Source organism: Asterias amurensis, chromosome 11 (genome assembly GCF_032118995.1).
Source record: "Asterias amurensis chromosome 11, ASM3211899v1".
Taxonomy (NCBI): Eukaryota; Metazoa; Echinodermata; class Asteroidea; order Forcipulatida; family Asteriidae; genus Asterias; species Asterias amurensis.
Window position 1 is genome coordinate 5209679 of NC_092658.1, and position 27458 is coordinate 5237136.

Below are 27458 nucleotides of genomic sequence, written 5' to 3' on the forward strand. Positions count from 1 at the left end.
TAAAAGTTTCACCAGATCTTAGGTAACCAGATGATACTTTTTTGGTAAACTTTTTTTAAATTTTTTTTACTAACTACAATAATGAATTTTTTGTTATGTTTTTTCTTCTAAAGGTTATCCACGCCAGATAAGATTTCCGTCCTTCGTCAGTCGTTATAGATTCTTAGCGAGACATAAAAAACTCAAAGGGCTCATGGAAAAATCACTGCAAGATAGCAAGGTGAGGTTTTGTTCTTGTTTATTTCTGTTTTTAAGTAAAGATAGATAGGCCTATATTTTTCCAGCCAGTTTGGGTTATGACCTTATTGATTTATGTTGAACTTTCATTCACAAATTTAGTTTTTTGTTTTTTAAATACTGTTTTTTATTTTACAGATTCGTAAGAATTTATGCCTCTTTCCAACTTTGTCCAGGCTGGGCTCATAACAGTCAAAATAATGTTTACAAAGGAACTATAGTAACCAGTTTAAATAGAAATATCGTTGTGTGCCTTACAATTCTGAAATCATATTTCTTGTATTTCAGGTGATTTTGGACTGTTTTCTGCAAGCCATGGATCAAAGCAAACTGCCATACCTCAGTACAAGATGGGCGCTGGGAACCAGACATGTCTTTCTCAGGTAGGAACTAGAAAAATAAAGTTAAAAAAAGTGACTAACTAAAAAGTGACTTGGGTAGCTTTACTTTCTCATGCTTATTTCTGCTTTTGTTTTGCATAATTTGTGCGCTATATAAGACTTCGATGTTATTATATTATTATTACATTGTATGTTTGTATTTTGAACTCGGGAAAGTACTGAGTATACAGTGCTAACACACATATAGGTGTATGGGTAAAAACCAAAATTAATATTCTTTATCCCCGATGCAAATTTAACATCTCTTATATCATTGCGGTACCAGCTGCCAAAAACATAGGATTCGAACTGCCTCTAGCTACCGGGCAACCTAGTTGTAGGTTGCCCGGTATAGGTTGTCCGGTAGTCTAGCTGGTAAGACACTGCTCTAGAATTGCGAGGGTCATGGGTTCGAATCCCACCCAAGTAACATGCCTGTGATATTTTTTCACAGGACTCGGGAAAGCACTGAGTATACAGTGCTAACATACATCGGTGTATGGGTAAAAACCAAAATTAATATATATTTTGGTGTTGTTGCACTGGTTAACTATAATCTTCAAGGACACCAGCACTATAGCGCTTAGAAATGCTTAGAGATTGGGTGGTTCCGACGGTTCTTTTCAGAATCACCCCAACTAATTTAGAGATTATCAATACATGGTTAACTGCAAACCTTTACTGTAGAGTACAAAAATGTGTATACTTCTGCATGTTCTTGGGGAAAAACATAAATAAATAAAAATTGCAAATTCAAAAAATGCCATTTTGCAGCGAGGAAGCATGGCAGTGTCTGGAGTGTCTACGGGATGCCAGACAGCACCAGGCCGCTGTCCACATACAGTCTCTTACCAGACGCTGGATCTGCATGAAGCACTGGCCCACACTGAAAGCTCTACTACAAACCAAACTCAGCAATAGTAAAAGAATGCAGTGCCTTGAGGTGGAGCCTATATATGAAGGGTCAGTATAGGTCACTGAGTTTTGTTTTGTTACCAAACTTTTCCCTTAGTCTCTTTTCAAGCTGTTAATTTTAAAATGCCCCAGAGGCAATGAAAAAAAAGAAGATATTTTCAGAGTGACCTTTCATCACAGGCTGTGCATTAAACCAGTAAATTTGAAGCCTTCAATTACATCTTTTAGCAAACTATAAACAAATATTAATATTAATAAGAAAAAAACCAAGATAATGTGTTTTCAGCAAGGCACTAAAGACTAGCTATCTAATTTGCTCCATGTTTAAACATTAATATTGCCATTTATTTGTATCCAGTCTCTGCAGAATGCCCTACTCATGTTATAGAATTCCTTGACGAAAAAAATGTCAAGGCTTTTCTGTGAAAACTCTCCTCCATGTCAATGACTTTTGTTACAAAAATTAATATGGACTAAATATTCAAACTTTCTTTGTTATGTCTTGACAGGATTCAGTCTGCCACTTCTTCTTCAGGCAAGACGTCTGAGCCTGACCGATGCGATACAGACATTGTACAGCAGACATGTAGTGTGTATGGCTTGGATGTGGTAAGATATTTTATTATCCTCGGACATGACAAGACAGAGTGTCAGACAGGCGCGCCCGAACCAAATAGATTAGGAGTGACTCTAGGTCAACCCTAATACATTGTGGTTTCAGACACTGTCAGATAGGCGAACAAAACATTTACATTGGCTCGGCTCATGACATATTGACCTCTGAAACCAAGATGATCCAGAGTTGTTCTGACTGCAACAGTCGATCTTTCGACTTTTAGCGCGTCCAGTCACTCCTAACTGTTTCAGAAGTCAAACTTTTCATGTACTAATAATTCGGAATTTGGTTCGGCGGGACTCTGGAGCGCCTGTCTGATGCTGGTGCAACTTTGCTACTGTAAAACATTCTGCTACTCAGAAAACAGCTCAACCTTTCTAACTAATCAAATTACAGTTTCATGTTTTCATGTTATGCATGTTTGAACTTTTTTGAAATAATCTTATTGGCAGACTGAACCTTTTGGTTATAAGATTTTGTTTCTTCACTCTAGTCTTCTCTAATTTATTATGAGTTTTGAGTGTTTTATTTTCACTTAGGGATTACTTTCTAACTTTTGTTCATGATTTTGTTGTTGTTTTTTAAGTTTTTTGTTCATTAATTTTTACTGTTTTTGTCTGTGTGTGTCAAATTTACCTGATTGCCCAAGAATTGAAAAAAAATACAACATAAATTTTATTTGATAAAATGGATTATTGTACCAGTTATGGCTAACAGTTGGTCGGCCTAATTTTATATTTTTTAGTTAGTGGACTTAAACTGGGAATTCAGTTCTATGTTTTGTTTTCTTAATGCTTTTCATTGTGCTGTTAAGCGCTTTGAGGATTGTTGTATTCATATTGCGCTTTATAAATACTGCTTAATTATTATTTTTATTATAAATGAACCTCCCTGTGAATATATCTGGATTGTAAAATATCTGAAGTGTAAAAATATTGAAATATTTTTCTCAAAGTGGGCACACATTTGAAAACCCTCGCTTGGTTTTTTGTTTTGTTTTCTAGAATCACCCACCTCCGATACCAAAGAGTCGCCCTTACACAGTGGCTGGTAGCATCAGGGTGGATTTCCCACAGACCAGAATCATGAAGTGTAATTACCCTGGTAAGTACAAAATGGTTGTTTCTTTACTACCCAGAATGGATGGTTGGCTGGTTCTATTCATACCCAAGTTGGCTGGTTGGCTGGTTCTATTCATACCCAAGTTGGCTGGTTGGCTGGTTCTATTCATTTCCAGGTCAGCTGGTTGGTTTGTTATATTTTAAGCCAGGTTGGCTGGTTGTTTGGTTTTATCCATACCCACCCTGCCTGGTTAGCTTGAAATATTCCTACCCAGCTTGGCTGGTTGGCTTGTTATATTCTAAGCCAGTTTGGCTGGTTATATCCATACCCAAGTTAGCTGGTTGGCTGGATCTATCCCTACCCACCCTCAAGACCCTGCCTGGTTGGCTGGTTCTATTCCTTCCCAAGTTGGCTGGTTGGCTCACTATATTCCAAGCCACTTTGGCTAGTTCTCTCCATACCCAAGTTGGCTGGTTGGCTGGTTCTATCCATACCCACCCTGCCTGGTTGGCTGGTTATATTCCTTCCCAGGTTGGCTGGTTGGCTCGCTATATTCCAAGCCAGTTTGACTGGTTCTATCCATACCCAAGTTGGCTGGTTGGCTGGTTCTATCCATACCCACCCTGCCTGGTTGGCTGGTTATATTCCAAGCCAGTTTGACTGGTTCTATCCATACCCAAGTTGGTTGTTTGTTTTATTTATTTCCAGGTTGCCATGTTTGGATATTTTGTATTTCTACAAAGGTTCCCGACTGTTCAGTTAGCTCTTTAACTCAGGTTCCATTCCTGCCAAGATTTTCTGGTTGGCCGTTTTTTTCTTTCTAGCTTGGTCAGCTGGTTGGCTTATTTCATGGTTAGCTGGTTCTATTCCTGCCCAGGTTGCCTGGGGGAAGTATTTCCAATGCTGGATTCATACTATTTTTCAAGTATTTTTGTAAGTATGTCTTTTTTTCTTTCCCTACAGATAATTCTACTGAACCATTACTCCAGGCGGGGGAACCGGTTCTAGTCACTGGTGTATCCGCTACTAGAGGTTTACTTATTATTGAACACAACAGCTGCGCACTCCACGTCCCATACCAATACACACAGGTTAAGGTGAGTCTAGCTTAGTCTTCTGAAGTTGATCAGAGCTTACTGATCAAAATGTTTCTAAGCCGAGCCGCGACTTTCGTTTTTCAACTATTTGATTAATCATGCCACCACAACTATACTACAAAAGTAGTAGCGACCTCATGCCTATTCGTGACAACATAATCCCTCTATACTTTAAGGAAGTATTCAATCAACTGCTTGACTATGAGTGTTTTCATTTCTTCATTGCCGGCCCTTGTAACTCCTGATAATAAATTTCCATTATCTTCATTTTGTTTTTCATTTCAGGCCAATGGGATGACAGTGGGGACCAAGTTATGAACATCAAAGCAGAACTCACACCCTGCCCTCACAATTCAACAACATCGCATCCATGTCAAGTTCCCGAATAAACACTGTCTACCCTGGCACCAGTCTTATTTGGACGATATCCTCAGTTTGGATTCTGTAGACCTTTCTATCTCAACGTCACCGCCCAAGTTTTTTCAAACCGTGGAACAATATGGAAAGCTGTAAATGCAAAACAAAAACTGATGGCCAGTTTGTAACAATGTCACACAATGCACAACTATTGAAAAATATTGTTGAAATTGTTGGAAACAAAGCTTCCCATTTTGGGAGGTATTTTATTCAATTGAAAGTTTGCAGCAAACTTTGAATTTGGTCAGAACATCTGATAACAATCAGGCGTCCATGCCAACCGGTGTGGTTTGTTTATCAACAATGGAAAGGTCTAAAGAGCTGAAGTAGAAACCAACATGTCTGCTGCTCTTAGACCTAAACCCCTTTTTATTTGCCATAGTTTTTATTCGACTGGCACCCAAAATGCAAAGGGTGTTGCAAGAAATATGTGAACAAGTTCCTTTTAAACTTACAACAAAAGCTGACATTTCCAGCAAGATTAGTAGAGTTAAATGTATTGTAGTAGGCAACGGCCTTTTGACTTATGATGTCTGACATTTTCCAGAATCCTTTTTTTACACTGTTAAAATGATTAGTTATGTTATGAAAATATTCACTCAGAAAAAGCATCCAAGATTATTGCAACAAATCTGGGAAAGTCATTGTTTTTGTTCCTTCCTAAGTCCTTTTAATGTATCAAATTTTGTGTAATTCCAATTCACTTGCCAATGAACTTTAAATCAAGTAGTTATTTTTTTAAGTGTACTTCACACAAATCACAAGTGTTGTTGTTGTGTTAAATTACAATACGTACTTCTTTTTTGCGATAACCTCGTTTGGTTGATTGCGCTTAACTGTATGACAGTGGTCTAAACTTGACAGTGGTCTAAAATGAAGATTGTCTCTTATAGTTTGTGTTTATGTTTATGCAAATCCATGCGATTTTGTAGACACAATCATCTTGACAAATTGTGACCCATCTCAAGATTGGAAGAAAGCCACCAGCCGTGTTTTACATGTAGGTTGGTATATCGACAAGCCCCTTCTGCATTTTATAAAGCATCCATAGCTTTTGACAACGTCTTCTGTTTGCCATTTGAATTTCTGCTAGGATTTTATTTCATTGACATGAAAATCAAAAGACGACTTCATACAAATCTCTTCCTTCAAAGTTTTTTTTTTATTGTGGATGGTGCTGCTGATTGTTTTGTTTCCTCAAGAACTCTTCAACAACAACAAAACAGTATTCCAGAAGGAAACTACTTTCTCTGTTTATAATAATTTTATTCCATTCTTACTATATTTTGTCGTAATGTATGTACATACTTTTTATTTATCTGTAAAATTCGACCCTGCATGTAAACTGCAATGCATTTATTGTAGATATTGATTTGAGGATATCTTTACTTTAAACTAAACGTCTGTTTTCCGAACAAAGTGTGCCAGCCAGTCTTTCCAATGCAACAACTCGTAAGATTGCATTGTCTACAGATTGTGGCAATAACTAATGAGAGAAGTGTTTTGTGCCATTTGTCAAATACAGACAAACAAACTGACTCCAGCCACCGGTTTAGCTATGTGGTCAGGCATCTCTGGCGATGCAAAGGTTGTGGGTTCGAATCCCACTCAAGTGATTTGCCTGTGTTTTTTTTTCACAGAACTCTGCAAAGTACCGGGTACCTGGCATCGAAGAAATTGCAGAGGAAGAAGAAAAGTCACCCCTCGCATCATTAGTAAAAATTTACTGTGAGGGGTGAGTGTTCTTCTACCTTGGAAATTTCTGTCAATGTCTGTGGTGCTGTGTACCTGACAAATCTTTTTCCACTAGATGCGTATTTTTCCTTGGCAATTTCTGACAATGCCCATGATGCTGAGTCAACTATCCTTGACATCGAGGTGCTTTCATTTTCCAAAAAGTGCATAGTTTTGAATCTGGAGTCAATGAAGCTGCACAGCTAAAGAATTTCTTCCCTGTATCGAATGTGGTAAATACAGGCTTTGGTCTGTCTGAGATCTACCAGCAATGCCAAAGTCGTTCCTTGAACTCGCCTGTTACACAAAGACTCTGGAATTCACTTCCTGAAGACCTTGGAAAAATGTACTTCATCACTCTCTTCCAGGAGAAACTTAAAACACACTACTTCCTGCTTGCTTTCCCAACAGTTTGACAGTACTTTAACCCCAACTTCTACAAGACTCGCACCTTTGAATGGTTTACAGGAATAGTGTACCTTACAAACGGTGTACTATTATTATTATTACAATACACTGGCTGAGATTTTGCATTGCTTGGCTGGCACACTTTGCACTGTGTATAGACTGCGGTTATTAAATTTTCATATTATTTAAAAAATGCTGTAACAACAAAAGTGCTGTAACAACTTTTTGTAACTTGTTAATTATTAATCCTTGTCAACAAATGTACATACATATTTCATTATTTATAAGTTAACATTTTAAGAGCACATACACAGAATAAATAAATGTTTATATTCATTTTACAAACTAACATTATTTCTTTTAAGTTTTTTGGAGTTTTGATGGAGTTGGTTTAAAAGGGTTTGAAAAGTCACCCTTAACTTTTTATAGCTTTGGTGAGAAAGACTTTCTTTTATTACACAATTTCGAAAAACCCGATTTAAGGTTAAAAATGTAAAAACAAATACACATATACTATTATGATAACTCCTATACCAACCATACAACAATGCTTCCACCCCAGTCAATGAGAAGGTAATGATAAAATAGGGAAACTGCAAGAATAGGGCACGGAGGTCGCAGGTTCAAATCTGTGCTAGTCATATTTTTTTGTTCACCCCCAAATTTGATTAATTGACATGAATCATTGCCTTTTGAGGTGTCCTATAAAAGCTCAAGACTAAAATTTCATCTCGTATTGCAAATTAAAAAATCAATGCTTCAATTATTTGTCGAGAAGCACTCGGCTGTTACAATTCCAGATGATAATCTATGAGATTCATTCTTTGTGGAAATATTTGTGCCAAGATTTTGGCTATTTCAATTCCAGTGGAAAACTCAACAGTTACTTGGGCTCTTTTAAAATCATAACATAACAGTCTTATATAGCGCACGTATCTACCAAACAAGGTACTCGAGGCGCGGAGTATATACAAACTTTCAGAGAGCTAGGTTATTGCGGAGATGAATTGTGAGACCCAATTATTTAGCACCTTATAAGGGTTTACAAGGTGCTACGGCGCATACAGCAGCCACAGCCAGGAACACCGAGGCGAACCCCTTATCTTTTTGATAAGTGCACTGGGTTCGTTTACACGCGTTACACAACACATGGGACCAACGGCTTTATGTCCCATCCGAAGGACGAAGCAATGGTTAAGTGTCTTTTTTAGGACACAAGTGTCACTACTGGGGATTCGAACCCACACTCTGCTGATACACCAGAGTTTGAATTCGGTGCTCTTAACCGCTCGGCCACGACACTTCCACTTCTTTTAACTCCAGTTGGGCTAGAGAACTTTATCAAACGAAAGCTTGTTTACCTATAATCTCTGGAAAGCCTTCATGACCTCACCCTGTGTTGTCATTCCAATTTCTGACTCGAGCTGTTCTAATTCCAGAAGACATGCTTCTCGCCTTGCTTTGATTTGGTTGAGTATTCTTTCCTTCTCTTTGATGTAAGCACGGAGACCAAGCTGCATAACAAACAAAATAGAGTAAATATTAAGAAAATTTTAAGGTCAAACTACATCAGGCAGAAAGTGTGCACTTACTCAAAGCCTGGTAAAACATTGCTAATAATTGTGAAATACCAGAATCTGACGCTCAAGGCACTATAACATACAGTATTTTCCGGAAGGTATTGTGGACTCCGTTTGAATTATGAGACCTACGCCTTTTACATAGCACCATGTAATGTTTTACAAGGTGCTGTGGTGCAATATACTGTCAATCAAACGAGGAACACCAGGGCGAACCCCTTCTCTTTTCGAGAAGTACACTCGGCTCTTTTACTTGCATACCACAACAAACGGAACCAACGACTTTGCGTCCCATCTGAATTTGGCCCACTGCATGAAATTGCGGAACGCTAGAGTGTTAACTTGTGGCTAGCTACAAATTATTTACTGTAATTATTTACTCACCAGGTCAGTTTGCTCATCTTGCTTATCATCTTTGAAGTGACTCCTGAGTCTGAAGAAAAACAAATTTTGCTTAAAGACAATGGACACTATTGGTAATTGTCAATGATCAGTCTTCTCACTTGGGGTGTGTCAACATATGCATAAAATAAGAAACCTGTGAAAGTTTGAGCTCAATCGGTTGTCGAAGTTGCGGGATAATAATGAAAGAAAAAAACACCCTTGTCACACGAAGTTGTGTGCTTTCAGTTGCTTGATTTCGAGACCTCAAATTCTAAATCTGAGGTATCGAAATCAAATTCGTGGAAAATTACTTCTTTCTCCAAAACTATGGCACTTCATAGGGAGCCGTTTATCACAATGTTTTATACCATCAACAGCTCCCCATTACTGGTTACCAAGTAAGGTTTTATGCTAATAATTATTTTGAGTAATTACCAATATTGTCCACTGCCTTTAAAATACCGATTTCGTTTCTTCTAAAATTTAATCTTGAAGAAAATTTCCCCATCAAGATACTCTTTTCACATCTTGCCAAAATGTTCAATCTTCTCACACCAGTTACATTGATGGCATGCATGTATGAGAGCCAAGTTATGCAAAACTGGCGAAAGAGCTCAAGTTGTATACGACTACGAGCATTGTAACTAACTCAGTTTTATTGATCTGCTTTAAAATACATATGACAGAAATTTTGCTGCTCACCATATTCTGCCCAGCACATTTGTTTTGTGCTTAAGCAGCTCTATGAAATTGGGCCCTGGTTGCATTTTCACAGTTATAAGAAGATGTTATTCGCTAGTAGGGTTTAAATTTTTTTTTTTTTAAGTCACCAGACACACAAGGCCTGAAGGCCACTTCAAGGTGTGGGCTACAATCAACTATTTTTCCAGGGGCCGTTGCCACCTACCTACTCCTTGGGCTGAAATGGGGTTACCCCCATGACAGTCCATGGATGTTGGCTTGGGTATCATCCAACAGAAGCCTGGCTGGTAGAGCAGCAGCACTACCTACCTTACCTAAAGGTTGGGGGATACTTAAAGTTACTTACTGGTAGCACTTGACTAGGGTGTCTTTGACAGACCATTGTAGCTTACTGATTTCAGCCTGGTATTGTGACATGACGTTGTTACTGTCTGCATTGCCAATGCCTTGGTATTGGAGAGAGAAGAACAAAATCAGAAATGAGGATCACCCAAAAAATGTTTCAATCATACTTTTGGGGGAGGAGAATGACAACTTGAATTTTAAGTAGGATTTGAAACTTTGCATGGTGGAAATAAGATATAGAAAAGTTTGCGGTAACACCATGTAATGACTGTCTCTAAATGAGTTGGGGTGGTTCTGAAAAGAACCGTTGGATTAACTTGACGTTTCGATCAGTGTGCTCTGATCGTCATTTCTCCACAAGACAATCAGAGCATACTGATCGAAACGTCGAGTTAATCCAACGGTTCTTTTCAGAACCACCCCAACTCATTTACCGCAAACTCTTCTATAATTTGAATTTTGGTATTCAAATTGTCTTAAAGTTTATTCGGTGCTCGCTGACTTATTATGCCACATATATTTGAATTAGTGAGGAACCCCCTCATTGGGACCAATGCATTGGTCCCAAGATATTATTTCTCTCACCTTGTATCAGATTCTCAAGATCTTCAATTTCTTGTTGAATCATTTCCTCCGTCCTATTCATCAAATACCTCCTGATTAAAAAAAAAAGGAAGAAACCAATGGCAAATGTTAACAAAAAAATAGAAGATGCAAAACCACAAATCCAGACAAAACAAGTTTTACATGTAAATCAACCATTATCAAATGTTCAACCGTGGAACTTTGAAGCACTTAAGGGTGATATATTTATATTTAGTGACACAAATTTGTTTACAAAATAAAATCAACCACAGTTTGAAAGGAGTCAGCCAGTACAGCCACAACATTACCAGTGTCTCACTTCATTGACTATGTGCGGTGGAATTATGTGTTTATGGCTAATAGAAACACATACTCTACAGGGCACCATATAAGCGCAACAGTCTGTGGTAGGCAGCGGCATGCCAGTGGTAGGCAGCGTCATGCCATGCCTACCATTGGGCCCTTGTGACTTACTCTTGATCATGAAGTAAGCTACCATCAGTGGCATAGATACCATTCCTAGACTGCCTTGTATGGGATCTCTGCTCAGGTGTTGGGTCAGGTGGAATGTGCTTCTCCTGTAAAAAAAAAAAATGTTACTATGTCAAGACGAATCAAAGAAGTCCCTTCGAATTACTAATAATTCCCTTCGAATCACTAAAGCTAAAATCACTAAAGCTAAATGGTAGACCCGGCCAATTTTCTACGTTCCGCCCAGGTAGTAGTCAATAAGCAGGACAGTTCTTTTCAGAACTGAGAAGTCTCCCCTATTCCGAAAAATCTACTCAAAAGAACAAAATATACCAGGCACGTAGATACACACATGGTGTATACCGCAAACCAATCAAAGTGTTACACATTGTGGCAGGAGATTCCTGTCACCCCATATGGCAAACTGTGTACAAACTTCTTCTAATAGCGCCATCTGCCTTCGGCCCATGTTTATTTCCCATATTTGAGGGAGCGTTATTGCGGTCGACACCAATAACTGTTTCGATTGAACTTGCCATTAGTTGATCACTGGCCATTGACCGTGACTGTTATTGGTTACAGCCACAAAAACGCACCCCATGAAAGAATCTCTCGGGGACAGTTTTTCCTAAATTATTTTTGTATAACTTTGTGAATAGATGATTTCTTTGTAAACAATAAATTCAATAGAGTAACATTTTTATTACTTACCACATCGTAGTGAAATAGTTTCTTTGGATCCTGTAATCAAAGAAGAGAAAACAACATTCATACAATTATTCAATTTCTGAGTGTTTGAGAACAAAATTCAATTACAATCAGTCTTCTGATGATGACTAGAGCAAGCTAGTCAAAACGTTGAGACCAATTACTAACTCACTCTGCAGAAGTGAAGTTAATAACAAGAAGTCCCCTTGATCCACTAAAGCTAAAGTAGTAGTCCTTGTCGAATTTCTACCCCAATGTTGTACTTAATATTAATAAGCAGGACAGTTCTTTTAAGAATGAAGTTCATTGTGTAGCCTCCACAATTTTGAAATCTACTCCATGGCAGTGGGTAAAATATAGTCAGACAAGTTCATAAAAACAACCTACACAGCAAATTGGATATACATGTATACATATGGTGTTTCACAAGTTGAATACCTAAATATATTTTTTTATGCTTGACGGCTACAAAGAAATCAACTTCTAATGTTTGATTTTTGTTTTGGATGTTTAAACAGCAATTTTTGCATTTTACTCAAAACAGCAATAGAAGATGATCGCTAATCCACAATTTTCATTGCTTTACATTGAGCAAGCTCCAGTTGTCGATTTCACAAAACTCTTCCTAACTTAGGATTAATATTAGTTCCCTGTCTATAGATGTTAGGACGCATTAAACACATCCTAAATTAGGATGAGTTACTCGTCCTAACTTGAGATAATTCCTAGTGCTTTGTGAAATTGGCTGCAGACATCTTTGAGTATCTGACCTAAAAATTGTGTTTAAACCTTACTCACAAATGGTTTTGGTGGTGGGGGAATAACTGTATGAGGTATGACATCATTAGCTCCTTGGGCTGGCGGAACTACGGGTAAATCTTCACTGTCTTGAAGGAGTAAAGGAAGAAAGACGAGGCAAGAAGAGGCATCTACACCGCACCTGTCGAGATTGGAACACACCATTATAGGATTTATAGTTATACAGCGCCAAATCAACAAAGGATACAAGGGGTGGATTTCACAAAGAGTTAAGACTAGTCTTATTTCGAGTTACTCATCCTAAGTTAGGACTAGCCATACGTTTTGTTTATTGTCATAGTCCTAACTCTTTGTGAAATCGACCCCTGATACTATAAAGTAATCATAATAACTATTGGAGAGGTTAATCCACCAAAAGAAAGAACAAGGGAAAATATTGAAATTTATACAAGTTTTCCCCCGCTAACACTCAATCATAATGCTAGGGTCAGGCATGATATTTGTTCTTTGGATTTTTGTTTATATAGGAATATTTTATCAAGTACAAGGGCTGACCTGCGGTGTAGGCTTTCATAGACTTTCTACAACTAATCACAACTTTTCTGATTTTTCCATTTTCCAAAGAAAATTGAATTGTACTGTACACTCAAGTAGCATTGATTGGCATAGTAGAAACCTGCACCCAGATATTAGACGGACTACTTATTTAAACTAGTTTTTTGTGCTCAAATTCATTGTACACTGACCCACTTGATTACAAAAAGATGGAGAACTATTATTAACTGAAAGGAAAACAGGATTATAAACAATCTGAGCAGAAAGAGAAGAACAGGGGCATTTCTCAAACCTCGGCTTGGGCTCCGGGTTTGGCTCTATGCGTCGTCTGATGTTCGAAACGCGTAAAAATACCACTAGAAATTGGAGGACTGAAGACTGGGTTTGTACTTGGTACGTAAAGAGCGTGTGGAGCCCAAGTCGAAGACGAAGCCCAAGCAAATTATGTGCGCAATTCGAAAACATTGCAGGAATGATTTGCGCAATTTGACGATAGTGCAGGATTTGTTTAGCGCCCGGACAAAACTTAACCCTGTGGAGAACCCTGAGAAAGTCCCCTAGCTTATAATAAAATGTAATCTTCTTTTGAGGAATAGTAAGAAGGAGGGTTTACCATTCCATTGGAACATCCTGAGTCAGCCAAGGTCTCAGTTGGGCTAAGCCTTCGGGGATCAACTGCTCCATCTTCTGCACTTCTTTCTTTCGTTCCTTCCATCTCCTTATCTGAGCATCCTCAGTCTCATTGGATGCAACCTTGTGAGACTCAAGCCCATCATGGATACCTGCTTCAAGATCCTTACCCCTACTTGGGTTTGCTTCTTTAGTTTCTAAGACAAGAAATTGTTTTGGAACAGGTCGATTTCCGACTGCTGAGCCAGGTCGATGACGGTTGATGACGTCGTGTGGATTCGAACCACTCGCAGACCTCGGCCTCTGGCGGTCCCTAACCCCCCCACTGGGAAGAATAGTACTGTCTTTTACATTGTTTGCAGAGGATGGAACAAGCCGTGCCTTTGCACTCTGTATTTTACGGATGTGTGGGCTTGAAGCATGGGATGCTCTCTTGTGGTTAGGTGGGGTGGGTTCAAAGAGAAACTGGGCAGTGCCAAGTCCACCCTTATGAGTTGTTGGGACAGACGGAGGTAGATGCTTACACTGACATTTCTCCTGTACAGTTTTACCGGACGGAGGCCTGACAAAAACTGAAATGGAAAAGAAAAACCATACGATTCAAAATGAAAACCTAGTCGTGTACACCTGATCAAAATCAATCTTGGAAGAACAGACCAATTTTAAAAAGATTGAACCCTGGTCCACAAAAGGATAACTTTCCGTATGGCGCCACCACTTTTTCACTCATTTTTACAAAAAGGGATATTTCAATCAGGTAAATTAGATACTATATTATTTTATTTCGAATGAAAAAGTGGTGGCGCCATACGGAAACTTTTCCCCACAAAAACCACCGTCCATGTGTTTATTATGGGAGCTGTCACTTGTAGGGGCCTACTTCACTTGTTTTTTAATAATGAAAAAGGTGCCAATTAAGGATTCTGAATAAGGTTTATCGCAAATAGCAAAATATCAAGAGAGGGCGCTGTTGAACCCACTGCCCACACAAAGATATAGGCGATGCGTGCGCGAGTCGTGCATGACAACGTTAACCGCAGAGCAAACTGCCTCATATGGTATGCCTTCCCACAACGCATTGCGGTTCTGAATTGCGATAAACCTTATGATGATGATGGTGACTCGTGAGAATTCATTACATTAATTTTTTTTTTTTATTTTTTTAATTAAGTTGAACTTTGTTTGAATATTCATTTCCTTTTCTCAGGAACATGAGCTTACTGAGAATACAAGGAACAAATCAAGAAAAAAATGTCAAGACCTTGATCTAACAAGAACTGTTATTCTGACGGGCAAAAAGTTTCGACTATGGAATTCACTATTTTAACACTCTAGACATACAAATTACATTATTATACATCATCACTTCGAATAGCACTTTGTCCGGAAACTGGGCATGTATATGTTTCCAGCGGTTTACCAATAAATATTTTGCTAATATAGCAGTTTTCAAAACTTAAAAAACAACTTTGCACATAAATGATTCAAATGTACCTTTTGTGTTGGCATCCTGGCATTCGTTGTCGTCTGTTTTCATCGTCAGTTTCGTTGCTGTAGACGCCAAAATTGTGTTGTTTAGGCGGCCATTTTGGTTCCCACATCCTCTGACTCTGTCAACAGTTTTAATTTACAAGTACATAACCATTTAATATGAGTCAATATAAAAAAAAAAAAATATAAAAAATATTAATATTTGTAACTTAATTATATATTTTGTCACTTCTACTTGAAATGATAAAAAAAATTGTTATAATTAAAAACGGTAAAACACGTATTATTTTAGCTAAAGATGTCAGCCTGCATGACATGAATATTTTTGAGACGAAGCGACTATCGAAAAGACCATTAAATTAAACATCACCGTACTTGTCGAGATGCCGAATGAAATTGTAAGTTTGTCATAGTTATTTTGTGCTTAACTAAAGGAGCTGAATTATCCTTTTCTATTGTAAATGTTTGTTTTGTAATGAAATAATGACATTCCCTATTGAAACTGTCAAGTTATTTCAAAAGAGGGCGCTGTTATTAAATATTATTTTGTTTGTAATTGGTTATTGAATTCTTCGTAATAAAGCCAAACATATGGGAAATAACAAAGCATCTTTCACTCTTGAATTTGTATATAAAAACATGCATGTCTGGGCATATAAATGTGATTTTTCTCATCAAACAACTGTGACTAACAAGGATTTCAAAAAGTTTTAAATAAAATTATAATTTAAAAAAGGAAGCAAAAATCAAAATAATAAATATGATTTTCCTTCCTTGAATCCTAATTCTGTAATCCTAGCTTACCTATCCCCCCCTCGGTCAGACGGATGCCAGTCATCTCACCCCAATGATGTGCCCCCTAGCTAGCTGCTAGCAATGTCTCTCCCAACAAAGTCATCCCTTTCATTCACCCCAATGATAGCGAAGCCCCATCCCCCCTTGAATTTGAAGCGATCAAGGGCAGACCTCATATATTCTTACTTCACGAAGGCAACGGAGGCAGTTGCCTCTGTTGCCCCTGATCTTTGCCTTGGTGTTCTTTAAATGCTCCAGGGCAATTCCACGGTCAGTCGCATTACCCATTACACTTTTCAGTGTCATTTCTCGATCGTGGTGCTAGAAGTTCTGTGTGAGATATTCTTTCTCACTAAGTTTATAGGCTGATTTGTACTTGACACCCAATGTTTTTAATTGATAATATTAGAAATGTTGTGGGCTTTCTGCTCTGGATGTTATAATGTTGTAAAAAGCGGTCAGTCGCGTTACACAAAAAGGACATGGTAAAAAAAACACTTGTCGCAATTCAAAAATCTCCTCTATCAAAAAGATTGTGAAAGTGTTACTAATATGTAACACACAACTCTTATACATGAGTATCCAACAGGATACTTAAAATGGTCAACAACTTGAACTTTTACGTATACATGGCAAAACCATGGTCAGTCACATTAATATGGTCAGTCGCATTACAGTTTTCCAGAAAATGTAGCCACGCCTACATGGAGCCCAAGCTGAGTTTTTATTTGGCAAAATTGGGTTTATTCCTTGTCAACAACTAAAAATAAATTGGTTTCATATGTTAGCTATAACTTCTAAGTGGAAAGAAAGTTGTGACAAAAACTTGATTTTTTGGTGTCATGTCCATGTTTGCTTGGAATTGCCCTCCAGTAGAAATTTACAATTTCCTCATATAGAGAATATGCTGTAGGTGGTGCCCTTTTTCTTTAAAAAGTATATAGGACTGCAAGGGTCACAATGGACCAATCCGGCCTATCAATCAAACTGTGCGCGTTCACCCATTTGACCAATCACAGCAATGATTGTGGTCGGACAAACTCGGTCATGCGTGCGAGTATATTTGTCACGCGCGGCAGAATCGTGCAGAAGGTCATTGGGAGTGTTCATACACGTGTCTTGCTCACGTGCGTGGTGGGCGGAGCTTAGTGGAAAGCCGGAACGGTCCATTGTGAGAGGCGCGTACTTAACACACAAGCCAACCATACATGTATGTTTCTCCTTAGCAATGAATTCTATCTAGCATTAAAGAACAAACCCAAGGTCTATATCATAATGTTTTCCCATTGCATGGCAAGCAGTGCTTTTAATCTTTAATAACAATAATAAATAATATTTATAGAGCGCCTTTTACAAAAGTTACAAAGCGCTGTACAATAACTACGAATAAACACAAATTATAATAACTATTAAAGCTTAGCATAGAAATGAGTCTTTAACATGGCTTTGAAGGATTCAAGAGATGAAGCCTGATCGATGTGAAGAGGGAGATTGTTCCATAACAATGAAGGCTTGTTGGCCATACTGGGTGTAGGTGCGGGGTGCAGGAGACAAGCACAAATGGGAAGTAGAAGAGGAATGAAGATTGCGAGAACTGTGGGCTTTAGTAGAAATAAGGTTCTGAAGATATTAAGTAGGAGCCAGACCATTTCTGACTTTGAAAACAAGCAGGAGGACTCCCAAAATGGCTGAAAATGGTAAACGCACATTGTGCAGCGTGCATTCCATCTCATGAGAGGGGTCAATACCTGGTTACCAAGTCTCTACCACTTGGATAAGAGATGGTGACAAATAATCATCTTTTCCATGAATTTCTTGCCAGATTGTCCGACTCCAGTCACCTGCAGGCACAAAGAGAGTGAATGTGCCTCCAGCGACGACACTCTACAAGTTTTTCCAGAAGGTAAGGCTCATTAAAATCTGTCTGAACCATTACTTGGCTTGGAAGACAGATAATAATTGTAGACCTAGGCCCGATACTTTGGGGCAAGGGAGTTTTTCAGTCATAAAGGGATTTGGGCAGCAGAACTTGAGTCTGATGTGACCGCTCGTACACAACACAATTACTGAACATCAGCGCAACAAAGTCTTAATTCAATTTGGTCAAAGGTCTTATTAAGTTGTACGTACATTAGAGAACATGTTTCTCCCACATGCAGCCAATCTCACTCTCTTTCAATTAGTTTGATTTCTGAACAAAGATTCAACCTTGCTTCAGTTAGTAAAGGCACTGGACCCTTTTGGTAATTGTCGAAGACCAGGGCCCAACTTCATGGCTCTGTTTACCGTAAGAAAGCAGGGAATACTGCGCTTACGTCAAGCATATTTCACAGGTTAGCAGGGAATTTTGGCTTACATGTGCATACTCTACGTTACCAGCCAGGCATTTAACGCTTACACAGCTCCGTGCAAGTGGAGAATGGTGATGGTGAGCGTAGAATTTGGCAGTAAGCAGAGCCATGAAATTGGGCCCAGTATTCTCACTTGGTGTATTCCAACATGCATAAAAAAACAAATCTGTGAAAATTTGTGCTCAATTGGTCATCGAAGTTGCAAGAGTATAATAAAAGAAAAAACGCCCTTGTTGCACATTTCTGTGTGCTTTTGGATGCCCAATGAAAGGCTTCAGGCCTGAAGCATTTTATATTATTTTAGTGTGAAATTACCTCTAAAAACTGTGTTTTTTTTAGAGGGAAATGTTTCTCACAATGTTTTATACTGCCAACAGTTCTCCATTGCTCATTACCAAGTAAGTTTTTATACCAACAACTATTTTGAGTGACTACCAATAGTGTCCAGTGCCTTTCATTGAGAAAAAATTATGACTACATCAAAGCTGTAACTTGTTTAAATACACCTGTTTTGCACTGATGAATAATTTGGTACCCGTTTATCCATGAATCCATGCAGGTATCTGAGACAGTTGGTATCCCTGTTGACAAGTTCCAATTATACACTGATAGAGACAAGACAAGGGACTTGAAACCCACCAGCAAGGCCACGTTGCACACCTACAAAATCAAGTAAGTATCACCACTTCTCAACCAGGGTTGTTCACCGTCCAAAGCAGGACGTGTCTTAACATACAGAGCCGAAACAAGCCTTTGAAATAAATGCTTTTATCTTCTCAAAGGAAGCGAAGCTTTTCATGTGCGGTTTACTTCTTCTATGTCAGTCAAGTGGTGTCCTCGGCCAATGATTTCACCAGAGAAGTGTCCCCAGATCTTTACCTTAATTTTTTTTATGAAAAAAGTCTAACCTCATAAGGTCAGAGAGTCACTTAAAGGTGAGGGCTACAATCTACTGTCACCAGGGGCCTGTTGCAACATACTCCTGTGTCTGAAACAGGGTTACCCCCTTCACAGTCTTTAAGGATATAAGCATGGGTTATCATCCAGTAGGAGCATGGCTGTTAGAGCAGAATGTACCTTCCCAACAGGGACAACAAATGGTTATACTGAATTATCCAAATCAAACTTGCAGACCTGGAGGCAATTCATGGTCACTGACTTGGTGCCCTTGAATCGTACCAAAACAAACATACACATACACCATACATACATAGGTGTCCTTTACCAAGGGGCGCAACTTCATGTATGTTGTATGAGGAGCTGTTGATGGTATAAAACATTGTGAGAAATGGCTCCCTCTAAAGTAGCATGGTTTTCAAGAAAGAAGTAATTTTCCATGAGTTTGTTTTTGAGACCTCAGAATTAGATTTTGAGGTCTCGAAATCAAGCATCTGAAAGCACACAATTTTGTGTGACAAGGGTGTTTTTTCTTTCATCTCGCAACGTCGATGACCAATTGAGCTCAAATTTTCACAGGTTTGTTATTTTATGCATATGTTGAGATACACCAAGTGAGAAGACTGGTCTTTGACAATTACCAATAGTGTCCAGTGTCTTTAAGCAGAAAATACTGCTTGGCAAGTTTCATTGCTAAGCAAAAATTAAGTGGGGCATTATTCACTTCCATGATTACTTAATGGAATTCGGGCTAGTAATCTGTTTCTGTTAAGCAAGATTTTTCTATGCTTAGCAATTTTTTGTGCGTATGGGCATAATGAAGTTGGCCCCTGATCTTATACAACCCACATTTTATATTGATTGGTTTATTTCATAAAAAAAAACATCATTAAAACGAATGTACAGTTTGGCAACCTATGGGTTGAGTTGAACTGGTACAGTACATCAAATTTCTTTGAAGTAGCTTACTCAGTTTGAAGATAATTATGGTAGAAAGCTTCCCTTAAATATTACTTGCTGAGGCGCTGTACTTTTTGAGAAATGAGAAGAAGAAAAAAAGTCATAAAAATAATTTTCGTCTCACTCACAGTGAGACAAAAATTATTTTGTATGTTAAAATGTATTATCCAGTTATGGCATGATATTGTTTAAATACCATAACTGGTTAATACGTTTTTACATGCTAAAACTGAGACTAAAATAGTTTTTGTTACATTGTTTTACTCATTTCTCAAAAGCTACAGCACCTCAGCAAGTAATACTTTCACGGAAGCTTTCTACTATCATTAACTTTAAACTCTTTAAATTTAATGTAAATCTGTGGACATTGTGTGAAAAGCACCCAGGCCCTTTAAATAATAAACACACAATTGGTAATGAATTTGATACTTGCATTGGGTCTGTTTTATACCTTACTTTTATTCAGTCGCAATAGCACTAACAATGTTTTTTAATCCCTGATACAGACATGGAGATATGTTATACGTGTCATACCAGCCGGGCATGTACGAGACAGAGACGGATCGTCCAGGCACATCATCATCAGCAGCGGCAACAGCTAGCGTTGAAGAAGATGAAGTGGACCAATTCCTTGCCAAGCTAGACGGCAAAATCTACAGAGAGAGAGATGAACAGCTGTAGGTGTAGCTCCAATTACTAGATGGATTACACATAGTGTCCTCGACCGCCACATTTGATGAACAATGAAAGTCATACGCACTGCACACAACTCTCAGCCAATGATAGCCTTTCATGAATACACGTTTCATCAAAGAGGGTGGTCAATGACATCATGTGCAATCAATCTTCTTAAAGTTTTAACAAGATTCATTGTTCACATTAAATTGTAAATAAGATAGATTGTCAAGACGTTTTATTTCTGAACTCCCAAAATCATCTGCTTTAGCGGCTCTGTGAAATTGGGTCCTGTGCCCTTGATGAGTTTTTCACAAAATCCTAGCATCTTATTGTTTATAAAAACCACTATTTTAATATTTGTAAGACATTTGATTTATGACCTCCCATACTTTTTGAAAAGCTGATATGCCAGCACCTTTGAGATGCATTAACATTGGTACCAAAGATCAGCTGAAAGTAAAACCTAGTTCATCTTTGCTGCTGAATGCGAAGCTGATTTTGACGACTTTTGAGAAGCTGGTGGAAGCAGACATTATGGTCCTTGTTTACGGCTCTGAGCATGCGTGCACATGTTCAGTATTGTGCGCGTAGCTCTGAGCAGGCGTGCACATGCTCAGTATTGTGTGCGTAGGTCTGAGCACGTGCACTGCTGGCGAGAACTGTTGAAAAGCACCATCCAAAAGTCTCTCATTGGTACATGCTGTTTTTGCAATTGTGACGCAAGAAATTTGGCTGCGCACGAAGCATTTGCAGGAAGTATGAACCGGGATTGAGCATTGGTAGAGTTTCTGGTACACTGGGTTTACTATAAGATTAATGATAATATTCCTTCTCTTTCTGATAGTTGTCATCATGGGGCCAATGCAAAGTGTGTCCACTGCGTTCCTTTAGAGGTAAGCTAACTTTCTGAACAAGTATTCCATGATAAAAAGAAGTAACTATAAGTATTAAACTTCAGGCAGGCCCGTATGCTTCGTTTTTTAAAGGGCAAGGGCACCAAGGAATTTTCTCCTTGGAAAAGGGCACCCTATGAGGAAATTAAAGGAACACGTTGCCTTGGATCGGTCGAGTTGGTCTTTGACAAGCGTTTTTAACCGTTTATTATAAAATGCATATGGGTAGAAAGATGTTGTAAAAGTAGAATACAATGATCCACACAAACATGCCTCGAAATTGCACGGTTTTCCTTTTACCCTGTCGACTAACACGGTCGGCCATTTATGGGAGTCAAAATTTTGACTCCCATAAATGGCCGACCGTGATAGTTCGCGACTTAAAAGGAAAACCGTGCAATTTCGAGTGATACTTGTGTGGATCATTATATTCTACTTTTAAAACATCTTTCTAACCATATGCATTTCATAACAAACAGTTTCAAACGCTTTTAATAGACCATCTCGTCCGATCCAAGGCAACGTGTTCCTTTCATATCTACTGGAGCATTTCAAGGGCACAAAGGCAAGCGCCCTTATTGCCTCCAAGAAGTATCAGACCTGCTTCAGGTTCAATCTGGTATAAATTTCCTTTTGTAGGAGTGTTGTCTCTGAAAAGAGCCAGTGTGGTCTCCAAGACTAGGCCACATCTCACAAAAGAGATTTGCATCGGGATAAGGAAAGTGCTAACGCACATCGGTGTATAACCTATGGGTAAACCCAAATTAATATTCTTTATCCCGATGCAAATTTCCATCTAAAATATAGGCTATGAACTGCCACTAGCTACCGGGCAATCTCAGTGGTCAAGAGTTAGTAAGACACTGCTCTAGAATTGCAAAGGTGGATGGTTCGAATCCCAACCGAGTAATATGCCTATGAATTGTTTTTCACAGAGCTCAGGAAAGTACTGAGTTTACAGTGCTAACACACATCGGTGTATTTGGGTAAAACCAAAATTGACCCTCCTACTCTGAGGTTGATTATTATGGAGCCCACTGTGCACTTCTTTAGTGGCCACCATATCTCAAATTGGATTTTCTTTTGATATATTGATTACAGTCGTACGATGAGAGGTACCTTCATGAGCATGACCCTCCAATTAAGCATCTCTCCTTCCACTCACATATCAGGAAGCTCACAGGAGGTGTTGATAAGTAAGTCTCGTCCTCTTACCCACTCAGACTTTAAAGACAGTGGACACTATTGGTAATTGTCAAAGACGAGTCTTCTTACTTGGTGTATCTCAACATATGCATAAAATAACAAACCTGTGAAAATTTGAGCTCAATCGGTCATCGAAGTTGCGAGATATTAATGAAAGAAAAAACACCTTTGTCACACGAAGTTGTGTGCGCTTAGATGGTTGATTTCGAGGCCTCAAATTCTTAATCTGAGGTCCCAAAATCAAATTCGTGGAAAATTACTTCTTTCTCGAAAACTACTTCACTTCAGAGGGAGCCGTTTCTAACAATGTTTTATACCATCAACCTCTCCTCATTATTCGTCACCAAGTAAGCTTTTATGCTTATAATTATTTTGAGTAATTACCAATAGTGTCCACTGCCTTTAAAGGCATAGGGGTCAGTTTTACCAAACACTTCCTAACCTACATGTAGGATTAATCTAAAGACTTAGGACGAGTCCCAGCCTTGCACCGTAACATGTAAACCTAAAGATTAATCCAAAGTTAGGACTAGTTACTCATCCTAACTCGAGATAGGATTAATCGGCTGTTGGACACCTTTGGTAATTGTCAAAGACCAGTATTCTCACTTGATGTAGCCCAACATATGCATCAATTTAACAAATCTGGTAAATTTTGACTCATTGGTCATCGAGGTTGCCATAATATTGAAAGAAAAAACATCTTTGTTGTACAAATTTGTTTGCTTTCAGATGCCTAAAAAGGCTTTAAAATATTTGGTTGAGATTTTACCTCTTTCTCACAACTATGTTAATTCAGAGGGAGTCGTTTGTTCACAATGTTTTATACTACCAACAGCTCTCCACTGTTCATTACCAAGTAAGTTTTTATGCTAACATTTATTTTGAGTAATTACCAATAGTGTCCAGGCCTTTAAGCAGCTCTGTGAAACATGGCCCTGTGGCCTAGTGGAGATGGTTTACAAATTTCTAGCACCTTATTGCTTATAAAACCACTTTTTGATTTTGATTTTATTTTTTATTTTCATTCCCGCTTTCTTTTACACAGAGGCAAGTTTGCATTCCTTGAAAACATCAGCCTGAAGATTAAGCCTGGTTGTACGGAACATGCCCCATGGCCGGGGGGTATATGCACAAAATGTCAACCCAGTGCTATCACACTAAATAGGCAGGTATGTACATATCACGTTGCTTGTCCGTGCCGAACAGTTAAGAGCACCAAATTCAAACCCTGGTGTTTCTGTTCACCAGAGTGTGGGTTCGAGAGTCATGAAACCTATGTCCTTTATGTCCTTAAGCAAGACACTTAATAATGATGCTTCGTCCTTGGGATGGGACGTAAAGCCATTGGTCCTGTTTGTTGTGTAATGCACAATACTAGAGAAAAATTGCAAAATTGAGTGACAAAACAGAACGGCAGAGATAGCACAAGGAAAAAAGTGTCAAATAATGGAAAATTTGAACAGTTTTATTCAAATTTATTTTCTTCACCCTATCGACATAGAAGACTGTTTTCATGGAATTCTCAATTGATTTCTAAACCCTATCGACATAGAAGACTGTTTTCATGGAATTCTCAATTGATTTCTAAAGATGAACCAGTGTAACAAAAGTTGCAGAAATAATGATTTTGAGAAAAGAAAAAAAAATTATATGTTGTGATTTTTCTGTTATGATTTTTCTGTTGTGAACCAGTGTTGAACATCAAGATTGATTTGGCGCAATACAAGTACCTACTATTATTATTTATATTATTGTTATTATTAATACTAACAAAAGTTGCAGAAAGACTTATTCTGAGAGAAAAAAAATATTTATATTTTTGTGATTTTTTTCTGCAGACGTATCGACACGTAGACAATGTAATGTTTAAAAATCCCTTCATGTTCGATCGATTCCTGGACTACTGGAGGAAGACAGGGAACCAGCGCGTCGGTATCCTGTACGGCACATACGAACACCACAAAGATGTACCACTAGGTATCAAAGCAACAGTGTCAGCAATATATGAACCTCCACAGGTGAGATGAAAATATACTTCATAGTTGGAAATATCTTGACCCATTGTACAAACCTCACACGTCTGCCTGGGGTGTGTTGTGGCAGCCATGACTGGAAACAAGTTTCCAACGTAAAAGTTCACTGACCAATTGAAACAATTTCCGAGAGCTACACAGATACGGGTCTGTAACCAGAAGCAGTTCATGTTGTAGGTAGATCTCTTGAAAATTCTTGTTCTTACAGCCTTCATTTCATTTCAAGTAATGGGACTTGGTCTTTGTAATTTTACCACATTATTTAGTTGTTATGCTTCAGGGTATTTCATTTTAAAGAATTTCATTGAAAGTTTGTAAAGTCAGCCATCTTGAAACCAAGCCTAACCGAAATAACCTCATCACCGCAGTTCAACAACATTTTATAGAGCTTCCTAAGCACAAAAGCAGTAAAACACAACAAATTTATGCTTACCAGAATATGGTTACTAGCTCAAATGCCATGACAAGTGTCCAAACTGTGACTGGTATGATGTTGTAATGGCATAATTCCATGGTACGAGGTTCTTGAGCCAAAAATGCAGAGTCACCCCCAAGATAGTAAGCAGGGTTCTCCTTATGCGCAAGCTAGCTGATTTAGTCCACTTTTGGGCCAATTGCAGATTAGTCTCCCCCCATTTCTTTCTAATTTATTTATTTGTTTGCCGTCAGATTAAATTTACCAAAAGCATCAAAACCAAGATTAACACAAAGTAGAACATTTTCCGGGGACCTTGATTCAATTCAGTTTGCTTTGGCCAAACTTTCAAAATTTGGGTCCAGAATGCCCCACAGTTTTTGAAAAAAATCCTTGGGAGAAAACCCCGGTAGTTTTTTGGTACAACACTAATACTGATTATTTCTATTTATCCACAGAAATCTACAGTCAACAGTTTAGAGCTTTTACCAGACATCAATGCAGAAGTTGTGGAATTTGTCGCAAGTAAAATGGGTCTACGGAAGGTAAGCGTAATGGCAATTTCTTTACTTGTTCTTTGATTTCAGGATAGTCTGTTAGAAAAACATTCTCAACTGGGCTTTTGTCTTCCATAGTAATTGTCAGTCATTGCTTGTCACAACAAAATACAAGATCCATAATTATAATAATGCTATATTAATTTTGGTTTTTACCCATACACCGATGTGTGTTAGCACTGTATACTCAGTACTTTCCAGAGCCCTGTGAAAGATATCACAGGCATGTTTACTCGGGTGGGATTCGAACCCATGACATTTTGGGAAACCTCGGTTGTCTAGTTAGTTAGACACTGCTCTAGAATTGCAAGGGTTGGGGTTGAATCCCACCCGAGTAACATGCCTGTGATATCTTTCACAGGACTCTGGAAAGTACTGAGTATACAGTGCTAACACACATCGGTGTTTTGGTAAAAACCAAAATTAATATTCTTTCCCCGATGCAAATTTAACATCTCTTATAATAATGCTTAATTGATTGATTGGTTTCCATTCTGAAAGTTTGTATCAGTGCCAATCCTGCAAACAGTCAAAGTTGCATCCTGCCTTTTTATTGCAACATTCAAGATAAGCATGATATGAAAGTGCATGTAGCCTCTGGCTAATAAAAAAAATTTAAAATGTGTTTTTTTCAAAAATATTGTAAGCTCAGTATTTGTTGAACTTTAACTTGTTACTGTTTTTTTTTTTTTTTTTTTTTTTTTTTAACTAGAAGATTGGAATGAGTGTCCCCAAAATCAATGTTCCAATCATTTATTCATCTCAATTAAGAAGCATTTGCCCTGTCGAAAGGAAACTGGTTCCCTTCAGGATGGGTTGCTGATTTCCTGTGGGAGATGGAGACCAATGAATCTGTTCCATAGCTTTCATAGTGGTGTTTGAAGCTTTGCATGGTGTGGATATTAATAATAAACTATAAATAATAGTAAACTTGCAGGTACAACCATCTAATAATTCTCTTTTGGAGTGTTGGCTCCTGAAGATGACTCGTACCGGGAAAATAAAAAAATTAAAAAGGTAATGACCCATACCGGGAAAAAAACACCAAAAACAGGTACTTCAAAAAAGTGTTACCAGTCCAAATTTGGAAATGGGAACCACTGGGACCACCACCCAAGCCTGGTGTCAGTATCAATGTGCACTGAAGTGCTTTCCCAAATTTTGATTTCCTATGTTGACTCTCATGCAACACAACTTACGTGATACATGACCTCTGACCCCGTTGATGCTTTGTTTGTGAAAATGTTTAAAAAAAGTGTTGGGGACAAATTGTTGCAAAGTTTGTACCATCTCCTTATCAGGCACATATATTTGCTAATCACAGATAAATCTTGCTACTTAGAAAAATACAAACAAAAAATAACAAGTTATCTTTTGTGAATGGTTTCCGATAGTTTACTTTAAAAAACATTTTCTTACAAGCGCCTTGAACATTATCATGTGTGAAGATTGATTTGGCGCATTACAAATGCCTATTATTATTATTATTATTATTATTATTATTATTATTAAGCAGGGCCCTATTTCATCGAGCTTTTTTGTAGAAAATACTGCTTAGCAAACCTCTTTGCTTTAAGCAAAAATTGAGTAGGGC

The 27458-nt window shown here is 38.2% G+C and overlaps 3 protein-coding genes across 4 annotated transcripts in view; 2 read left to right on the forward strand and 1 right to left on the reverse strand.

The window, feature by feature from the left end:
- The window catches only part of LOC139943944 (uncharacterized), a 95353-nt gene extending 87176 nt beyond the window's left edge, over window positions 1-8177 (forward strand). Inside the window, exons 20-26 of one of the 2 annotated variants that reach the window (XM_071940850.1) lie at window positions 114-220; window positions 526-620; window positions 1392-1580; window positions 2042-2141; window positions 3153-3252; window positions 4174-4307; window positions 4593-8177. In XM_071940850.1, coding sequence (XP_071796951.1) covers window positions 114-220; window positions 526-620; window positions 1392-1580; window positions 2042-2141; window positions 3153-3252; window positions 4174-4307; window positions 4593-4625 — 758 coding nt within the window. In that variant the 3' untranslated portion in view covers window positions 4626-8177. The remainder of the gene's footprint in view (window positions 1-113; window positions 221-525; window positions 621-1391; window positions 1581-2041; window positions 2142-3152; window positions 3253-4173; window positions 4308-4592) is intronic. The other variant, XM_071940849.1, reaches the window with a different exon arrangement.
- Window positions 8178-8221: 44 nt separating this feature from the next.
- LOC139943945 (uncharacterized) lies at window positions 8222-15176 on the reverse strand. Its single transcript, XM_071940851.1, has 9 exons — window positions 15080-15176; window positions 13569-14157; window positions 12440-12581; window positions 11645-11674; window positions 10937-11040; window positions 10463-10533; window positions 9879-9978; window positions 8831-8879; window positions 8222-8380 (listed from the first exon to the last, which is right to left on the reverse strand). The coding sequence occupies exons 1-9, from the start codon at window positions 15120-15122 to the stop codon at window positions 8228-8230; spliced, it is 1281 nt and encodes a 426-aa protein (XP_071796952.1). The 5' UTR covers window positions 15123-15176; the 3' UTR covers window positions 8222-8227.
- A 194-nt stretch (window positions 15177-15370) lies between these two features.
- LOC139944481 (nuclear protein localization protein 4 homolog) overlaps window positions 15371-27458 on the forward strand; it is a 29229-nt gene continuing 17141 nt past the window's right edge. Inside the window, exons 1-9 of the mRNA XM_071941508.1 lie at window positions 15371-15474; window positions 17694-17774; window positions 18782-18894; window positions 20586-20756; window positions 21602-21650; window positions 22752-22846; window positions 23905-24028; window positions 24698-24877; window positions 25766-25852. Coding sequence (XP_071797609.1) covers window positions 15460-15474; window positions 17694-17774; window positions 18782-18894; window positions 20586-20756; window positions 21602-21650; window positions 22752-22846; window positions 23905-24028; window positions 24698-24877; window positions 25766-25852 — 915 coding nt within the window. The 5' untranslated portion in view covers window positions 15371-15459. The remainder of the gene's footprint in view (window positions 15475-17693; window positions 17775-18781; window positions 18895-20585; window positions 20757-21601; window positions 21651-22751; window positions 22847-23904; window positions 24029-24697; window positions 24878-25765; window positions 25853-27458) is intronic.

Bases quoted from the DNA above. Each gene is read 5' to 3' on its own strand.
- LOC139943945 (XM_071940851.1), bottom strand. From the start codon at position 15,122: ATGAAAACAGACGACAACGAATGCCAGGATGCCAACACAAAAG. The intron at 11,041-11,644 runs GTAAGTAATAAA...TTTTTTTTACAG, and splicing joins AACTATTTCACTACGATGTG to GAGAAGCACATTCCACCTGA. The intron at 8,381-8,830 runs GTGAGTAAATAA...TTTGTTATGCAG, and splicing joins AAGATGAGCAAACTGACCTG to CTTGGTCTCCGTGCTTACAT.